Below are 18,561 nucleotides of genomic sequence, written 5' to 3' on the forward strand. Positions count from 1 at the left end.
ATCTTTTCACAAAACTGACAAAACCTCGTCAAACTGTCAAAATGAGCTACTTTCTGACATCATATCTGAATATCAAAATACATGATATAAACATTTTGTTAAACCACGTACAAGTGTTATGTTTACAACACCATTGACTACACTATTGAAACAATTACTTTTTATTACAACTGTACATGAATAAATAGGCCATTTGGCCCTGGACTAATAGGGTATTCTATTTGTCCATTCTATTGGCTCTATTCTATTTTGAAGACTTGTGCTGGCTGCACAAGTCTAATTTAAGGCTCTCACAAATAAATAGTATGGGTATATTGTACATTTTCTGAGTCATCAGAGTGCCTTGAGTATTGAAGTTGTTGAGTTTTGTGTCCATGGTGTTCTTTCATGCCACAGGGATAAAAGAAAGCATACAGTTTAGGCGGAAATTGTGAAAAAAATGTGTGTTATTTCTGGTTTAAAGAAGTCTTGTGACCTCTGTGTTTGTCAGACAGATTCAGTACTGGGCTTAAATGAAAGCCTAAAAGGTCCCCTTTCCAACGATACCAAGCACCATATTATAGAATATTGACAATATCCCTAGCATGAGCCTAAACCAGATATACACCAGATTTCAAAAACGGAATTTATTTTAGGGGGTTAGTAACTTCATGAGCTCAAAAAAGTGATTTCGCTACCACCGCTGCACTGCTATCGTGATTTTTCTAATACTAGGGGTGTATACCTTGCCAAAAAACAATGATAGCATTTGCCCCCCCGTTGATACCGATGGACCAAATTTGGGGCCCTGGCTCATGGACTAAGAAGACGACACATAGTAACGACCATCGAAATGACAGAGGGAAACGACGCAGCAACGACAGAGTGAAACGACACATATGCAGTAAGAGTTGTCTGTCTGCAAAACAGCTGCTGGACTGACGACAAGTATTTGCGGAAGAGGACATTTTCTGTGCGTTCGTCTCAGTCATCTCGCGGTCATGTCCGCAATAGCTAATAACATACGTTTTATATCTAGCATTACGAGCTTTCTGAATACTCTTTAGTATCAGTGCTCGTCTCCTTTCTGACGTTTTGTTAATTACCTAAACCAATATATCACAAACAACTGCAGCACAGTTTGAATCTCCTCCATACTTATTATAAATGTGGCGCTCAAAACTGATTACTGTCCGTCGCAGACTGGGAGGAGCAGTTGCGCACAGTTTACATAATCTTCCCGGTACTTTAGACCGCGGTGTAAATGCAGAAAGCAACCGGTCTGGGGCAAAAAAAGTTACTGGGAAAAAAGTTCCTGGGACAAATTGTTCCGGGTAATCTCGGTGGAAACGCGGCTATATAAATACATTAGAACACTTAACTTATTATTGCTATTAGGATATGAAGAGACTTTTAACCAGCATAACACATTTCTTTCTGGAACAAATCGCCTACCCTGCCTTTAACAATAAAAATCTACTGTGTATAAAACACAAAGACTCACTATGATACTCACTGACACACTGATAACATCTCAAGATTCTGTTTAATAGAAAAATAAAAACAGGGTTGAAAAGACATGAAAATATTTTCTTTATGGGTGAACTATTTCCTTGACAAAATGAAATTAAAAGAATAATAAAAGAATAAAAAATTAAGATATAAATGAGTACTTATGAATATATATGACTATATGAATAAACTTAAACTCATGTATTCATCTGTGTCCAAAATGAGTAGGATCAGAAGAAGTTTGGACTCTACTAATTATTTATGCTATCCACATATAAGTCATGAAATCTGAATAACACAAATGGCATTGTGGGAATGATGTAGTGAGCAAAACGTTACACACTTGAAAATGTCTTATATTTGAGCTTGTTCTTTGATTCCAGCTTTACTCAATCTGGACATTCATCAACAAACACCAAACACTATTGAGGGAGGAACAGTTAACTGTGCGATCAGCACTTCATGATGACTTTCATTCACTATCTAGTGGAGATGAGGAGGTGCTGATGGAGAACAGGTGATCAGTGATCAGATGAACCCCTCACACACACTTCTGTGTCCACATTTGTGAATAATAGTTCATATTTGTGGCTGTTACACTTATTGTATTGTATGTCCTTCTATTTCACTTGATCATGTAAACTCATTCACTGAAGTCATTAATAATCATCACAGATAATCAGTGGTGTGGAGTTTTCATTCCCCCATTGCCCCAAACAAACAAATGGATAGAGTTTTTCATTAAAAGACTGATCAGTGTAAGAGTAGATATGAGACATGGACTTCACATCATAAAAGGAGACGAGACCCTCCTCATAATTGACAAACACCCCGATCCTCTGAGGCTCCACTCTCAGAGAAAGAGAGACAGGTGAAGAGTCACGAGCCCAATAACTCTCATTAAACCGTCTCACAGTCCAGTATCCATCATCAGGACTCAGACTGAACAAGCCCTTCCTGTTACTGGATTCTCTGGCCACTCCTAAATCCCACTGAGTTTGATCCTTCACCTTCACCTCATAGTAAAAATGTCTCCCTGAGGAGAATCCGTCCTTCCCGAGAACACCAAGATATTCATCAAACCTGTCTTTTCCCCCATCCACTGCGTTCTGTCTGTTTCCATCTCTCACTTGTTTTCCATGATGAGACACAATGAGACGTGGATGAGCCGTATCAGCATCCAGAGTCACCTTCACTGTTGAAAATATTGAAAAGTCTGCTTTACAGATGAGTAAATGATAAAATAAAGACAATTATTTATTTGTATAAGAATCATGGTAACTTTAGAACAAGATAATAAAATAAAAAAATACTGCATTAATTGTAAACTAGATTAAAAAGTTTAAGCCAACTTTGAAGTTGGCTTGAGAAAACCTGAACAGAAAGTCTGAAGTAGTTTAAAAGGTTTGAAGTTGCTAGGGTGTTCAGGGTTTTTATCTATGTGTTTGCTAGGGTACTTGAGCTGGTTGCTGTGCGATTGCTATGGGTGGTTGCTATGGTGTTCCAGGTGGTTGCTATGGGGTATTCTCGTTGGTTTCTTGGGCATTGTTACCAGGCTTTTTTTACAGTCAAATACTGGCAATTACTGTAAAAAGTTAACTAATTTCACTTTCAGAAACCGACTGCCTTTAATTGACCAAGTGTCGTTTAAATGTATTAACTAAAATGTATAATGCACTAATAATGTGAGCAATTATTTGATTTGAGATAAATAATAAATAAAGAGATTTCCACTAGATCAGCAACTACACAATCATCGCCTGTTAAATAAAGCAACATGCAGCATATCATCAATGTAGATCTTCTCCAGGGGCCGGTTGCACCAGCTGTGCGTAAGTTATAACTTAGCCTAGTTTTGACGTAAATGGACACTAAGTAACGACTTACGCACTTCTAAATATTTTTGCGTTGCACCATTAAACTTAGTTGAAGCGTAACTCTACGTATAAAGATTATGGAATGCTTTACCTCTGTGTATTCGCTCTGTATCATCCCTATCTGTTTTTAAAACTATGCTAAAAACGCATCTTTTTGAATTAGCATATACTTAGTGAGGAAGTTGTATTGAAATGTTTGTTTTATTATGATGTTTTTATTGCTTATTTGTTTTGTGCAATTGTCTATTACAATATGTGCAGCACATTGGACAACCTCGGTTGGGATAAATGGTGCTATATAAATAAATTTGACATTGACATTGACATTGACAAACTAAATATTTACGGAAGCCTCCGATCAGGAGTAACGGATGGAATAAAATATCAGACAGACTGAACTGCATCAATAAGCTCTTCTTTTACCTGACAGACTTCAATTCTTTAGACATATATGATTATGTTGACATTTACACTCGCTTACATTTTAAGAGAGAGAACATTATGTGAAAAGATTTGTTAGCGGCTATCTTTAACACGAACCCATCCTAAACAGCACGCCGCTGTGTGCATCGGTCCATGTTGTGCATGTCAAATATCAGTCATCATCAATAAACGTAATTTCTTATGTTTTTTGTATCAAGATTTATTTATTGATCCTTATTCATCTCATTTCAAATACAGTTTCTGAATGTTATTTACATATAAAAACACTTATGTTATTAATGATCAGGCTATCGTATTTAATTGAAACTTAGTAACTTTTACCGTTAGTAACGCGAGGCAAAAGAATGAAGGATAAACTGAAATTCACAGCATTTCAACACAACATCTGCTCACGTTTTTGAAGGCTGCTATTGGATCATCGAGGCTAAAAGTCATATTATGTGACTACGCATTACTTTACGGAGAGCTTACGGTTTACCTACTAGCTACGTTCTACGTTCTTGTTCTGCCTTACGAACAAATGGTGCAACTGAATAAATTTCAGAGTTAGTTACAAACTAGCTAGAAGTTAATAAGCCTCTAGAGTGGACTTTACATTCCAATTTAAGAAAGAACTTACGAACGGCTGGTGCAACCCTACCCTGGACTGAAGCACAGACTACTCTTCAGCACAATAGTGACCCAAAAAAAACAAAAATTTACAGTAAACTATACCTGTTTTATAACTTACAGTTTATTACTGTTAAAATACATTTTGTGGGTGTCTTTTTATCTTACACTGTTAACCCTTTCAACTTCACTGGAAAATCCACACTACAAAGAGTAAAAGGAGCATTGACGCAGTGTTGCAGTGAGATAATTAAGAGAATATGTAAGTGATTGTTGAGCATTAGTGATGAACATCTGCTGTTAACAAGCAGAATCACTGAAAGAAAGAGGAACACTAGAACACAAAACGAGAGAAACACAAGAACTACAACTGACTTCTAGCCATTACACATTATTGCACATATTATTAACCAGTATGACTTTATTTCTGTCTTTTTTTTTCATAATGGGAATTGTATACTATCCTGGAACCCAGCATGGGTTCAGCATGTTCATCAGTTTGTGAATTCACTCACTTTTTTTTTCATTCAAGTGGACTATATTAGTGAACTAATGTAGGGAATAGTGAATGAGGGTATAGGGTGTGATTTGGAACACAGTCTGTGTGTCGACTTTGAGCGCTGTTAATTCACTGTATATTCCTGTAGGCTAGTTTCGCAAAAACTACAAATATAACCCAAAATACATTGTTTTCTACGGTATATTACTGTTTTAATGGAAAATGGTATGAGGGTGTTCAGGTTTGTTTCTAGTGCAATTCTAGGTGGTTGTTCTGGTGTTGTGGGTGGTTGCTATGGTGTTCCCTGTGGTATTATGGTGTTGCTAGACAGTTGCTAGTTGTCACAGATGGTTACTATGGAGTTTTTATAGTTTTTAACATGTTTTTATTGTTTTAACACAAAGCTAGGCGATACTAACATGAGTTAGGAGTTAGCATGTTGTTAGCTTTATGCTAGCATATTTTGAGTTTTTTTTATCATGTTTTCATAATTAGTTAGTGTTTTAGCATGTTTTAACACTAATCCCTATTAGCATGTAACTACTCACTGCTAGCATGTGTAGCATGTGTTGTAAGTTCTGCTTGTGAGTCAAAGAGCCTGAGACGTTTGATTGCATTTATGCAGTGCATTATATCAAACTCTCAAAAACATTGAATACATATATTAATACATATTTGGCATGATGATTTGGGAAAATACAATTATTAAAATAAATAATTATGTCAAAGAACATGCATAGATTTTACTCACCCATGTGTTCTCTCAAATGTGGGACAGCTAAAAACAGAAATTATGAAATTATATGCTCATAACAGAATTAATCTCTAGATCAATAATGAGATCAATAATTTTAATCACCACATGAAAAGCAACAAAATCCAAGAAGACTTTATATCTTATAATAAATGTATCTTATAATAAAATATAATGAATAGTGTAGACATATGAATGCACAGTTATATTCATTAATTGTTTTGCTAAATAATTAAAAAGTAATTCATATTTTAATAAAGCTATAAACAAATTCACCTTGTGTTACAATAATCTTCTGACTTTGTAAAAGTTGATCACGTTCTAAAGAAAAATCTGAAAAATAGTGAAAAATATGTGAAAATAACATTGAAATTACATCATTTTTATAACTCTGACAAACAAATAATTTAGTTGTTTATGGGATGTGTTAACATCACACAAGTACATCTGGGACTGAATAAATATTCATTATATAAACAACTGGTAACCATTTACAGGACCCAAGATATACACAAACTAAATGAACACACATTCGTCTGTTAAGAAGATATTTTATGGCTGAAAACAGACTTTAAATAAACAATGAATTAATAACTTATTAAAGACAGATTCACCATGTTGTATTCGGCTCTTCTCATCCTGCAGTTGATCGTGTGCTGAAGAAAATTCAGGATAAAGACAAGAGAAAACAATTCAGACAACATGAGCATTAATAAGATATAATTTCTGATTGAGGAACAATAACTACAAATTGCAGGAGATATACAAGTGTGTGAATGCATAATGACTGTTAATTAAATATTCTGTGGATAAAAAAAACAGACTTGACATTAATACTGAATTAAATGAGTTAATAAAGACAGATTCACCATGTTGTATTCGGCTCTTCTCATCCTGCAGTTGATCGTGTGCTGAAGAAAATTCAGAATAAAGACAAGAGAAAACAATTCAGACAACATGAGCATTAATAAGATATAATTTCTGATTGAGGAACAATAACTACAAATTGCAGGAGATATACAAGTGTGTGAATGCATAATGACTGTTAATTAAATATTCTGTGGATAAAAAAAAAACAGACTTGACATTAATACTGAATTAAATGAGTTAATAAAGACAGATTCACCATGTTGTATTCGGCTCTTCTCATCCTGCAATTGATCGTGTGCTGAAGAAAATTCAGAATAAAGACAAGAGAAAACAATTCAGACAACATGAGCATTAATAAGATATAATTTCTGATTGAGGAACAATAACTACAAATTGCAGGAAATATACAAGTGTGTGAATGCATAATGACTGTTAATTAAATATTCTGTGGATAAAAAAAACAGACTTGACATTAATACTGAAATAAATGATTTAATAAAGACAGATTCACCGTGTTGTATTTTCCTGTGCTTATCCTGTAGTTGTTTGTGTGCTGAAGAAAATTCAGGATAAAGATATGAAGAAGAGAAAACAGTATTACATATAAAGCTTATATATTTCCTTCCATAGTGTTTGAGACAAAGACATTTTCCTCAGTTCTTCACATCAGTGAAGATGAAGCTTGAGCCGATACCTGTCATACATGCACTACACTGTCAACACTTTACTTTTGGGGTTATCTTTTTACATGGACTCAGTTAAACTGTATTTACATCGTATTACTAAGTCAAGTCAGGTATATTTGTATAGCGCTTTTCACAATACAAATTGTATCAAAGCAGCTTCACAGTATTAAATTAAAATAATACAACAAGGTTTGTTTCTAGTGGAATTTATTGATTAATAAAATAAAATTAAATATCCCCAAAATATCCCCAACTGAGCAAGCCAAAGGCAACAGTAGCAAGGAACTGAAAAACTCCATCAAGTGCCCTAATGGTGACCTGAAACTCCATCAGGTGACCTAATGGAGAAAAAAAAACCTTGGGAGAACCCAGGCTCAGTCAGGGGCCAGTTCTCCTCTGGCGTTTATGAACTAGAGACCGGATTTAACTGTAAGATTAAAAATATTATATGAATGCCTGGCTGAAGAGATGCGTCTTTAATCTAGTTTTAAACTGGGAGAGCGAGTCTGAGCAACGAACAGTATCAGGAAGGCTATTCCAGAGTTTTGGAGCTAAATGTTGTTGTTTTAGATGAAGTGATAAGTTTATTTAACTCTTTTTGTTCTATAGTTGTAAAGCGCTGTAGTTGTTCTTGCGGGGTGATAATTGAGGCTGAATTATAAGGCACGATTGAAGATTGAACGTTTACAATTGTGGTTCTGATACTTTCTATTTTCTCAGTGAAGAAGTTCATGAAATCATTACACTGTAACAGGATATTTTGTTCAGGTGAGGCTTGTTTATTTGTTAGTCTAGCCACGGTGTTAAATAAAAACCTTGGATTGTTTTGGTTGTTTTCTATTAGTTTGCGGAGATGCTCAGCCCTGGCTGCTTTTAGGGCCTTTTTATAATGTGACATACTGTCTTTCCACGCGATTCTAAAGACCTCTAAATTAGTTTGTTTCCATTTACGCTCTAAAATATGGGTTTCTCTCTTTAGAACATGCGTAGTATTGTTGTACCATGGTGCTTTACTTTTCTCTCTGACCTTTTTTAATCTAATGGGTGCAACAATATCCAATGTTCTAGAGAGAATGGTGCTCATAGTGCTAGTTAGTTCTTCTAATTCATCTGTTTGTTTGGGTTCAGGCAGCAGCTGAGACAGATTAGATAAGCAATTTGAGAAATTATCTATGGTGGATGGAAGGATTGTTCTGCCTGGTCGATAACGTGGCGCAGCATGACATATTACAGCAGTACGTAATATACAAGTTACCATGTAATGGTCAGTGACACCATTACTTTGTGGAATGATATCTATATCGGTTGGATTGGTTCCATAAGATATAATTAAATCGAGTGTATGATTAAGACAATGAGTGGGACCAGTGACGTTTTGCTTGACCCCAAAGGAGATTAATAAATCTGTAAACGCAGCCCCTAACGCATCATTTGAATTATCTACGTGTATGTTAACATCTCCAACAATTAATGCTTTATCGACGTTGACCAATAGATCTGAGAGAAAATCTGCAAACTCTTTTAGGAAATCAGCTTAAGGCCCTGGCGGTCTATATATGGTAGCCAAGGCTAGAGATAATAGGGATTTTTTCTTAACATTTAACGTAACATTTAGTACAAGTACTTCAGAGACTGTAATTAGGACTTTTTGTTACTAGTCAAATGGTATTTAACATCTTGGAGATGTTATTAGACAGAAGATCCACTCCGATTCTACTTGGGTGTAAGCCATCAGCGCGGAAGAGCCTAGGACGCTCCCAAAACAGATTCCAATTATTTACAAAGAGCGGTCTCTGCTCATTGCACCATGACATTAACCATTTATTTAGCGCGAATAATCTACTGAACTTTTCATGCCCTTGTCGGTACGTGGGAAGCGGTCCAGACACAATGATCGTTGTTTCAGGCGATGTGCTGCGTACCGTCTCGATCAGGCTCCTGAAGTCTTTCTTCAGAACCTCCGTCTGCCGCAGCCTGATATCGTTCACTCCCGCGTGCAACACGACAGCTCCGACGTGCTCGTCAACGTTCAAGATCTCGGGTACCCGCGCAGCGATATCGAAAACGCGAGCACCAGGAAAGCAGTGACTTTGCACCTTACTTTTACCTAACGTAGCGTGGACGTGCCGGACGATGGAATCGCCGATGATCACAGCATCACGTTCCGTTTCGCGAAGAGGGGAGAAGCGGTTCTGGGTGGAGATCTCGAAAACCGGGAAGGGCGGAGAGATTCTTGCTCTGGTCCTGGCCCGCGTCTTCCACCCAGTGCGGAACCACCCAGGCTCCGTGGTGGTGTGTCAGAGCCGGAGTGAACGAAACCATGGCTGACCGTGACCTGGGCGCTCGGGACCAATGCTGAGAAACGCACGGAGTAGACGAGGTCGCAGGTCGGAGTCAGCGGGTTACTAAAGTTAATCACTGATTTGTGTGCATCGGCGCATGATGTTTCAAGAGCTAAACGCTGGTCTCTCATCGACGCATCGGTGTGTGATGTTTCAAGAGCTAAATCACGGATCTGCTTCTCTACAGCTTCCAGCTCAGACTGCACCGCATGCAGCTCGAATGTCACCAAAAAGTAGACAACATACATCTGCGGTGATATATTCGCCATTTTAACAGATGGACAGTAAGTTAGCAACGACGCTACCAGTGATGCTATCAATATTAATACTAATTTATGACTGAAGTCTTGGATATAATCCGTCTTTTTAGTGGTACGGGCGTAATGTAGACGCACGATAGGCGAGAAAATGTTCGTTTGTGAGTGTAAAGAAGACGCGCTCAGCCGTGACCCACAGGTGAAAACCGGTGTTGGGTCACAAATCGGCTTGAGACGCGTCTGCTCAACAGTCCGCGTTGTAACTATGAGGTTTAAGCAGCAGTGCTTCTCAGTGAGGAAAAGTAGAAAATGTTTGTTGTAAGTGAGTTTAAAGAGAAAAATCATGGATTATGAATCAAATCGGTGGAGCTCCAAACACAACAACGCGTTCAGACGCGACGCATGCGCAGATGCGCAGATTTTAGTGCCGTCCGAATCCATAACATCAGTGTTTTTTCTCACCCAACCCACGTAAAAATCCCTGTCCAAATTAGTACCTATTGTTTTTTGACAAACAGGTCGTACGGTAATTTAATTGCCGTCTGAATCCACATCTCTGAGTTTACAGGAAGAGATTCAAAATTCACTGTTTAAATCCTTTTTGATCACTGCCAAGCACCTTACGTAAGATGTAAACTTTTATTACTGAAATGCTAGAAAGTACAAGAACAATATTTCATCGCAGCTCCACCTCAGTGAACAAAAATGGGAAAGAGATGAAAGCACGTACATTTTTTGAAATGGTTATTGTGGCAATTATAGGCTATTATAGTTTGGATTATTTTTTATAATATCCAATGTAGTCCTAATAAATGTAATTTCAACTATTTCTTAAGTGCTTCTATTATAAAGAACACCACTTTCTAGCATAAAGCAGTGAAACAGCCCATGGACAAGAGAATAATTGATTCTCGAGCCATCGATATCAACCAATTCAGCAGCATCGCCACGGACAGCACCGGCGGGTAACGTCACACGTAAGAAGGTATATCTTAAGCAGCTTTCTAAGGTATAGTTCGGGGAACACGCCTAGTAATGGTATACCTTTAGTTAAGTTATACCTTACGAGTCTTCGTAGCGCGCTAAGAGACAACGTTATCGGGAAACCCAGCCCTGAACATTAATGAGTAAATGAGATAATAAAGTGCTGTTAACAAGCAGAATCACTGAAGGAAAGAGAAACAAGAACAGAAAAGAGAAGAGATGAGCAGAAACACAAGAACTACAACTGACTTCCAGCCATTATACATCATTACATTTATTACTAATAAAAGTAAGGTGCATAGTCACTGCTTTCCTGGTGCTCGTGTTTCTGAAATCGCTGCTCGCGTTCCCGAGATTCTGAACGATAACGAGCGCGTCGGAACTGTGGTCCTGCATGCGGGAGTGAACGACATCAGGCTGCGCCAGACGGAGGTTCTGAAGAAAGACTTCAGGAATCTGATCGATACGGTACGCAGCACATCGCCTGATATAACGATCATTGTGTCAGGACCGCTTCCCACGTACCGTCTAGGTCATGAAAAGTTTAGTAGATTATTCGCGCTAAACAAATGGTTAATGTCATGGTGCAATGAGCAGAAACTGCTCTTTGTAAATAACTGGAATCTGTTTTGGCAGCGTCCTTGGCTTTACCGTGCTGATGGCTCACACCCAAGCAGATTCGGATCGGATCTTCTGTCAGATAACATCTCCAAAATGTTAAATACCTTTTGACTAGTAACCAAAAGTCCAAATCATAGTCTCTGCTGCACCAATTTAACTGATATAAATAGTGTAGAACATTGCATAGAAACTGTGTCTATTCCTCGTTTAGTGAGATTAAATAATAAATCTACTGCAGGATCTAGAAAAAATCTAATTGTTATTAAACCAGAAAATGTTGCTATTAGTAATCAAAAACAATTTCTAAAGCTAGGTCTTCTAAACATTAGATCACTCACACCTAAGGCAGTTATTGTAAATGAAATAGTCACAGATAATAGCTTTGATGTACTTTGCCTTACTGAAACCTGGCTTAAACCAAATGATTATTTCGGTCTAAATGAGTCTACTCCATCAGGATACTCCTATAAGCACGAGCCCCGTCTGATTGGTCGTGGCGGCGGTGTTGCAACAATCTATAGAGATATTCTCAATGTTACTCAGAAAACGGGCTATAAGTTTATTTCGTTTGAAGTACTTGTACTAAATGTTACGCTCTTAGATGCTAGAAAAACATCCCTATTATCTCTAGCCTTGGCTACCGTATATAGACCGCCTGGGCCTTACGCTGATTTCCTAAAAGAGTTTGCAGATTTTCTCTCAGACCTATTAGTTAATTTCGATAAAGCATTAATTGTTGGAGACTTTAATATCCACGTAGATAATTCAAATGATGCGCTAGGGGCTGCGTTTACAGATTTATTAAACTCCTTTGGGGTCAAGCAAAACGTTACCGGACCAACTCATCGTTTTAATCATACACTCGATTTAATTATATCACATGGAACCGATCCAACCGATATAGATATCATTCCACAAAGTGATGATGTCACTGACCATTATATGGTAACTTGCATATTACGTACTCCTGTAATATGTCATGCTGCGCCGCGTTATCGATTAGGCAGAACAATCCTTCCATCCACCATAGATAATTTTTCAAATAGCTTATCTGATCTGTCTCAGCTGCTCAGTGAACCTAAACAAACAGATGAACTTGAGGAATTAACTAGCACTATGAGCAACATTCTCTCTGGGACATTGGATATTGTTGCACCCATTAGATTAAGAAAGGTCAGAGAGAAAAGTAAAGCACCATGGTACAACAATACTACGCATGTTCTAAAGAGAGAAACCCGTAATTTAGAGCGTAAATGGAAAAAAACTAACTTAGAGGTCTTTAGAATCGCATGGAAAGACAGTATGTCACGTTATAAAAAGGCCCTAAAAGAGGCCAGGGCTGAGCATCTCCGCAAACTAATAGAAAACAACCAAAACAATCCTAGGTTCTTATTTAACACCGTGGCTAGACTAACAAATAAACAGATGTCTCCTGAACAAAATATTCCGTTACAGTTTAGTAGTAATGATTTCATGAAGTTCTTCACTGAGAAAATAGAAAACATCAGAACCACAATTGTAAACGTTCAATCCTCAATTGCGTCTTATAATTCAGCCTCAATTATCACCCCGCAAGAACAATTACAATGCTTTACAACTATAGAACAAAAAGAGTTAAATAAACTTATCACTTCATCTAAAACAACAACATATTTACTAGATCCTATACCAACTAAACTATTGAAAGAAGTGTTACCTATAGTGGAAGAGCCTCTCCTCAATATTATTAACTCGTCTTTATCTTTAGGTCATGTTCCAAGAACATTTAAACTGGCAGTTATAAAACCTCTCATTAAGAAACCACAATTAGACCCAAATAATCTAGCAAATTATAGACCCATTTCAAATCTACCTTTTATGTCTAAAATACTAGAAAAAGCTGTGTCCGCTCAACTGGGCTCTTTCTTGCAAGAAAATGACATCTGTGAAAAGTTTCAGTCTGGGTTCAGGCCGCATCATAGCACTGAAACTGCGCTTGTTAAAATTACAAATGATTTACTTTTAGCTTCTGACCAAGGCTGTATCTCAATACTAGTTTTACTTGATCTTAGTGCTGCGTTCGATACTATAGATCACACAATACTCTTAGATCGACTACAAAATTATACTGGTGTTCAAGGACAAGCATTAAGCTGGTTTAGATCGTATTTATCTGACCGCTACTATTTTGTTTATTTAAATGGAGAAAAATCGATCATAACTCCAGTAAACTATGGAGTGCCGCAGGGATCTGTGTTAGGCCCTCTATTATTCTCAATATATATGCTGCCACTTGGAAATATTATAAGGAAACATGGAATTAGTTTCCATTGTTATGCTGATGACACTCAAATCTATATTTCATCACGGCCAGATGAAAACGCTAAATTATCCAAATTGACAGAGTGTGTTAAAGATATAAAAGGTTGGATGACGCGCAATTTTCTTTTATTAAATCCAGACAAGACAGAGGTACTAATCATCGGTTCAAAAAACCACCCACAAAACCTCTCACAATACAACTTTAACATAGTAGGATGTCCTGTTACTTCATCCTCTACAGTAAAAGACCTGGGTGTTATATTAGACTGCAACCTGTCTTTTGAAAATCATATTTCATATGTTACAAGAACAGCCTTTTTCCACCTTAGAAACATTGCTAAGCTACGTAATATCCTATCTGTTTCTGATGCAGAAAAGTTAGTTCATGCATTCATGACCTCGAGACTAGATTACTGTAATGCTTTATTAGCTAGTTGTCCTGCATCCTCAATAAACAAGCTACAGTTAGTCCAAAATGCCGCCGCTAGAGTTCTAACTAGATCAAGAAAATATGATCATATAACACCAATTTTATCATCACTACATTGGTTACCTATGAAGTTCCGTATCAATTACAAGGTATTGCTACTGACTTATAAAGCCCTAAACGGCTTAGCTCCAGTCTATTTAACGGATCTTCTATCGCCCTATAATCCATCGCGCTCTTTAAGGTCAGTAAATTCGAGGCTTTTGGTCATACCTAGGATATCCAGATCCACCAAAGGAGGGAGAGCATTTTCACATTTAGCTCCAAAACTCTGGAATAGCCTTCCTGATACTGTTCGTTGCTCAGACTCGCTCTCCCAGTTTAAAACTAGATTAAAGACGCATCTCTTCAGCCAGGCATTCATATAGTACTTTTAATCTTACAGTTAAATCCGACCTCTAGTTCATAAACGCCAGAGGAGAACTGGCCCCCGACTGAGCCCGGGTTCTCCCAAGGTTTTTTTTTCTCCATTAGGTCACCTGATGGAGTTTTTCGGTTCCTTGCCACTGTTGCCTTTGGCTTGCTCAGTTGGGGATATTTGGGAATATTTAATTTAATTAATCAATCAACGATACTATTGATCAGCATTACCAAACGTGGACGTTCCACTAGAAACAAACATTGATGTATTGTTTTAATTTATTACTGTGAAGCTGCTTTGATACAACCTATGTTGTGAAAAGCGCTATATAAATAAACTTGACTTGACTTGACTAACCAGTTTGACTTTATTTCTGTTTTACGACAGAAGCTCTTATTGAGAAAAAGCAGAGGTTTAAATATTGACGTTTAGTTGAAACTGTTTAGTTCAGCTCGTGACCCTTGACTTTTTTAACATATTTTTTTCTCTGGCTGCTTTAACTGTGTGTTTAAAAGGGACATTTATGGCAGAAAAGAGAGAAAATGTGATCAGTGAATGCTGATTGTTATGTATTGATAATGACATATTCATCTTGTGGTCTCTTGATTCATTGTTGATGTATGTCTCTAAGTGACTAAGAAACATGTAAAAAAAAAACTATCCCCAGGCTGCCATATTTATTTACATAAAACATAAAATAACAAGAAAACAAGAACCTCGGATGAGTCTCTTGATCTCATCCAGTGTCCAATCCTTTATCACAAGTGTTACATTATTAACACACTTAAACTTTACATGTATACCACTGTGAATCAACAGCAAGAGTTCCAACAGCATTCAGTTATAATGAAGATATTAAAAACACATCATGAACAAAAACAGAGTTATAACATCACTGACATCAAATATTAGCCCATGAACAATGGTGACAATCAAAAAAATAATAATACTCTGAACATCACAAAACAGGCTACAGGAAAAGTCTACAAAAAAAATATGGTAAGACCATTCAGCTGTATAATTTATTTATGCTCCAATGCATGCTGGGAGTTTTGTACTATGCTGTCACCCAGCATGCACTGCGACATGAAACTTTTGATTGTCAAAATTGTTGAGATTCATGTGCTGATTGTTGATGTCTGTGTGTGTTTCAGTTATGCAGATGATTATAATCTTGCCATATTTATTTACATAAAACATATAAAATAGTAAGAAAACAAGAACTTTACCTCTGTTTTTATAAGCGAACACAGCTATCAGTATTCCAGCAATCACAACGAGCACAACTATAACTAAAATCAGGATGACTGACATCCTCCAAGAAATAAAAATATTACCTGTAAAACAAAACAGTAAATAAGCACATCGTGTAGTTTACATAATGTTCAGGGGCCGTATTCACAAAGAATTTTAAGGCTAAAAGTAGCTCCTAACTGGCGAATTTAGGAGCAACTCCTAAAAATAATGGGCGTGTCACTCCTAACTTTAGGACTCCTAATTTTTTTCACTAAGAGTAATTCACGAAGCATTTTAGCCCTAAAAGTAGCACCTAAGCCTGGGACAGCTTAAAAGAAGTCGAGAGGACTCCTAACTCACTAAGACCTATTCACAAACCGCTTTTTGTGGCATTTCACGCTGCGATGTTTTGAAATGCGCATGCGGCGGCTACAGGAGCTTCCAATCGCGAGGGAACAATTTTGCATTGTAGGCATAACTAGGGATGCAATAACGCCAACAACAACAACCAAAACTAGGCTACTCATTGCATGTAAACTAATTGTAACGTTTCATTGAGAATCAAATTAAAATGTTCTTCTCTTTGCAAACGTAGGCAGAGGCATATAGTGACAGATTAATTCAATAATGTTGCAAAGATATTGCATCAATCCATATGTTTCATTAGGCTACTATAGGCTATTTGTTTAGCCTTACTCTTTATTCATTTAGGCTATTTATTCAGTTATTCATCATCTTCCGTCCTTCGCACTACTTGTGTAGCGCACGCATTCTCAGACCTGTCACCTGTCACTCATCATCTTGGGGAGGTGTTTGGAATCATTCCCGCGTTACAATCATCAGCCAATCAAGGTGGTCACTTCAGTCAAGCTCGTGCATGAGTAATGACGTCATCCATAGCAACGAAGACTCACTCTTAGTTTAGGAGTTGTCATTTTTCTTTACTAAGAGTAGATCTGAAAGGCGTTGTGAATAACTTTTAAGAGAAAACTCCTAGCTAAAATCTTTTAGTGTGATTTAGGAGTACTCCTAGTGGTAAAATAAAATGCTTTGTGAATACGGCCCCTGATCTTGAATCTGTAATTCCACTAACAAGCAGGAGAGTCAAACAAATGAACTTCATCTCTGAGACACAGATGCTAAAAATAAAAAATGAAAAAAGAGAAAACATTACAGAAAAGTGTGTCAGCATACATGCTTTTTGCCTTAGAATAATACTTACACTTAACCTCCTGTCTAAAAGCGAGATAAATATTTACAATCTCTGTCTGTTCAAAGAAAACTGGTTTAACCGGATCAAGACAAAGCAGGATATAAATGTGAATCTACATGTAGCACTTATAAATACATATAAACACATGTTGAATGTTGTTGAATCAGGATTTTTCATTTTCAAAAATGCAAATCTATAATTTGATTCAAAAACCTTTCATTTATTTACAAGATTAAGTATTATATTCATTATTAATTATATTCACTGTTGAACTCAAACATGGTCCTCAAGTCACACTCATGCCAGACTTCAGGTAAATGTGTTTCAGATTCTTCCATGACTTACCTTCAGCTCAACATTCACTGTGTTCTCAAGAGTGTCTTAATAAATTGTGTCCATATGAAAGTTTGTACGATCGTAAGGAGATCCTTCCTGGTTTATTTCCACTTTCTCTTGTAACACCTGAACAGACCCAGTCCCTCCCATCATTCAGGCTGATAAACCTGCTGTAGTTTCTTCTGTCACACAGACTGACACTCCTCACTTTAATCTGATTTGAAATATGGCAGACATGTTAATCAAAAGAAAACACAATCAAGTGAACACAGATGTGGATGATGACACAATATACGCATCCACAAATATAGGGACTGTGACCCCACTACTGACAATAAACCAGAAATAAATGTCAAAAGACAGTTTATCACATTTAAAATTTATTCTTGAAATAAAAAACATAATCATAATAAAAATCTCATATAACATTGTGAACAGGCAAGAAATCCCCCCAAAAAAACAAGAAACAGGAAACAGGAAACCAGGGAAAACGCTCAGAACTGCAGTGCAACAACATACAAAACTTCGCAGTGAGTGAATGAATGAACATGGTATAAATAGGCTGAGACTAACAGGGTAATGGGACACAGGTGAATGCAATCAGTGATGATGAGTCCGGGCAGTGAGTGATACAATGCAGTTTGTGAGGGAATGACAAGAGGCTGATGTGGAGTGCCCTCTGGTGGCTATCAAGGGCACTCCAGCTGGTGACCGTTACAAATATCTCTGCTTATGCACAATAGTTTCCAAAATTATTATCAGTACTAACATATGGCACTTTCTGTTTCTCATTGGTCTTTCAATCTCACATCATAACTTTTTGCCTCAAATACTTCAAAATACAGTTGATGTGATGATGTCAAAACATCCATAAAAATGTTTTTTATTTTCTTATTTAAAACTACACTGTGTAACTTTTTTATTTGATTCTTAGCAAAAAACACTTTGTTCTATCAAAGGTATATGTGCTCATTCATGTGTAATTACTTCCACCAACTAATAAAGTATTCTCGTAAGCGTAGAATCTGCCATTTATAATACATACGAGTGAGTCGCTCGAATGGCGGCAGCCATGTTGCGCCTCCTTCTTGAAAATACATTCGCCAAAGAGGGACATACCTGGAAATGCACCTTGATTTTGGGAGAGACGCTGCAGAGCCAATGGGTGGAGCTAGAAGGTTCAACCAAACTCT

General features: G+C 37.1%; 1 protein-coding gene across 1 annotated transcript; it reads right to left on the reverse strand.

Moving 5' to 3' along the window:
- Positions 1-1,500: 1,500 nt before the first annotated feature.
- On the reverse strand, positions 1,501-17,555 carry LOC307158157 (butyrophilin subfamily 1 member A1-like). The gene is made up of 9 exons (XM_079870489.1): positions 17,378-17,555; positions 15,813-15,920; positions 7,056-7,097; positions 6,801-6,842; positions 6,544-6,585; positions 6,289-6,330; positions 5,951-6,007; positions 5,672-5,698; positions 1,501-2,686 (listed from the first exon to the last, which is right to left on the reverse strand). The coding sequence occupies exons 2-9, from the start codon at positions 15,895-15,897 to the stop codon at positions 2,151-2,153; spliced, it is 873 nt and encodes a 290-aa protein (XP_079726615.1). The 5' UTR covers positions 15,898-15,920; positions 17,378-17,555; the 3' UTR covers positions 1,501-2,150.
- Between the last annotated feature and the right edge of the window lie 1,006 nt (positions 17,556-18,561).

Source organism: Squalius cephalus, assembly GCF_949319135.1.
Source record: "Squalius cephalus genome assembly, chromosome: 1".
NCBI classification, from domain to species: Eukaryota; Metazoa; Chordata; class Actinopteri; order Cypriniformes; family Leuciscidae; genus Squalius; species Squalius cephalus.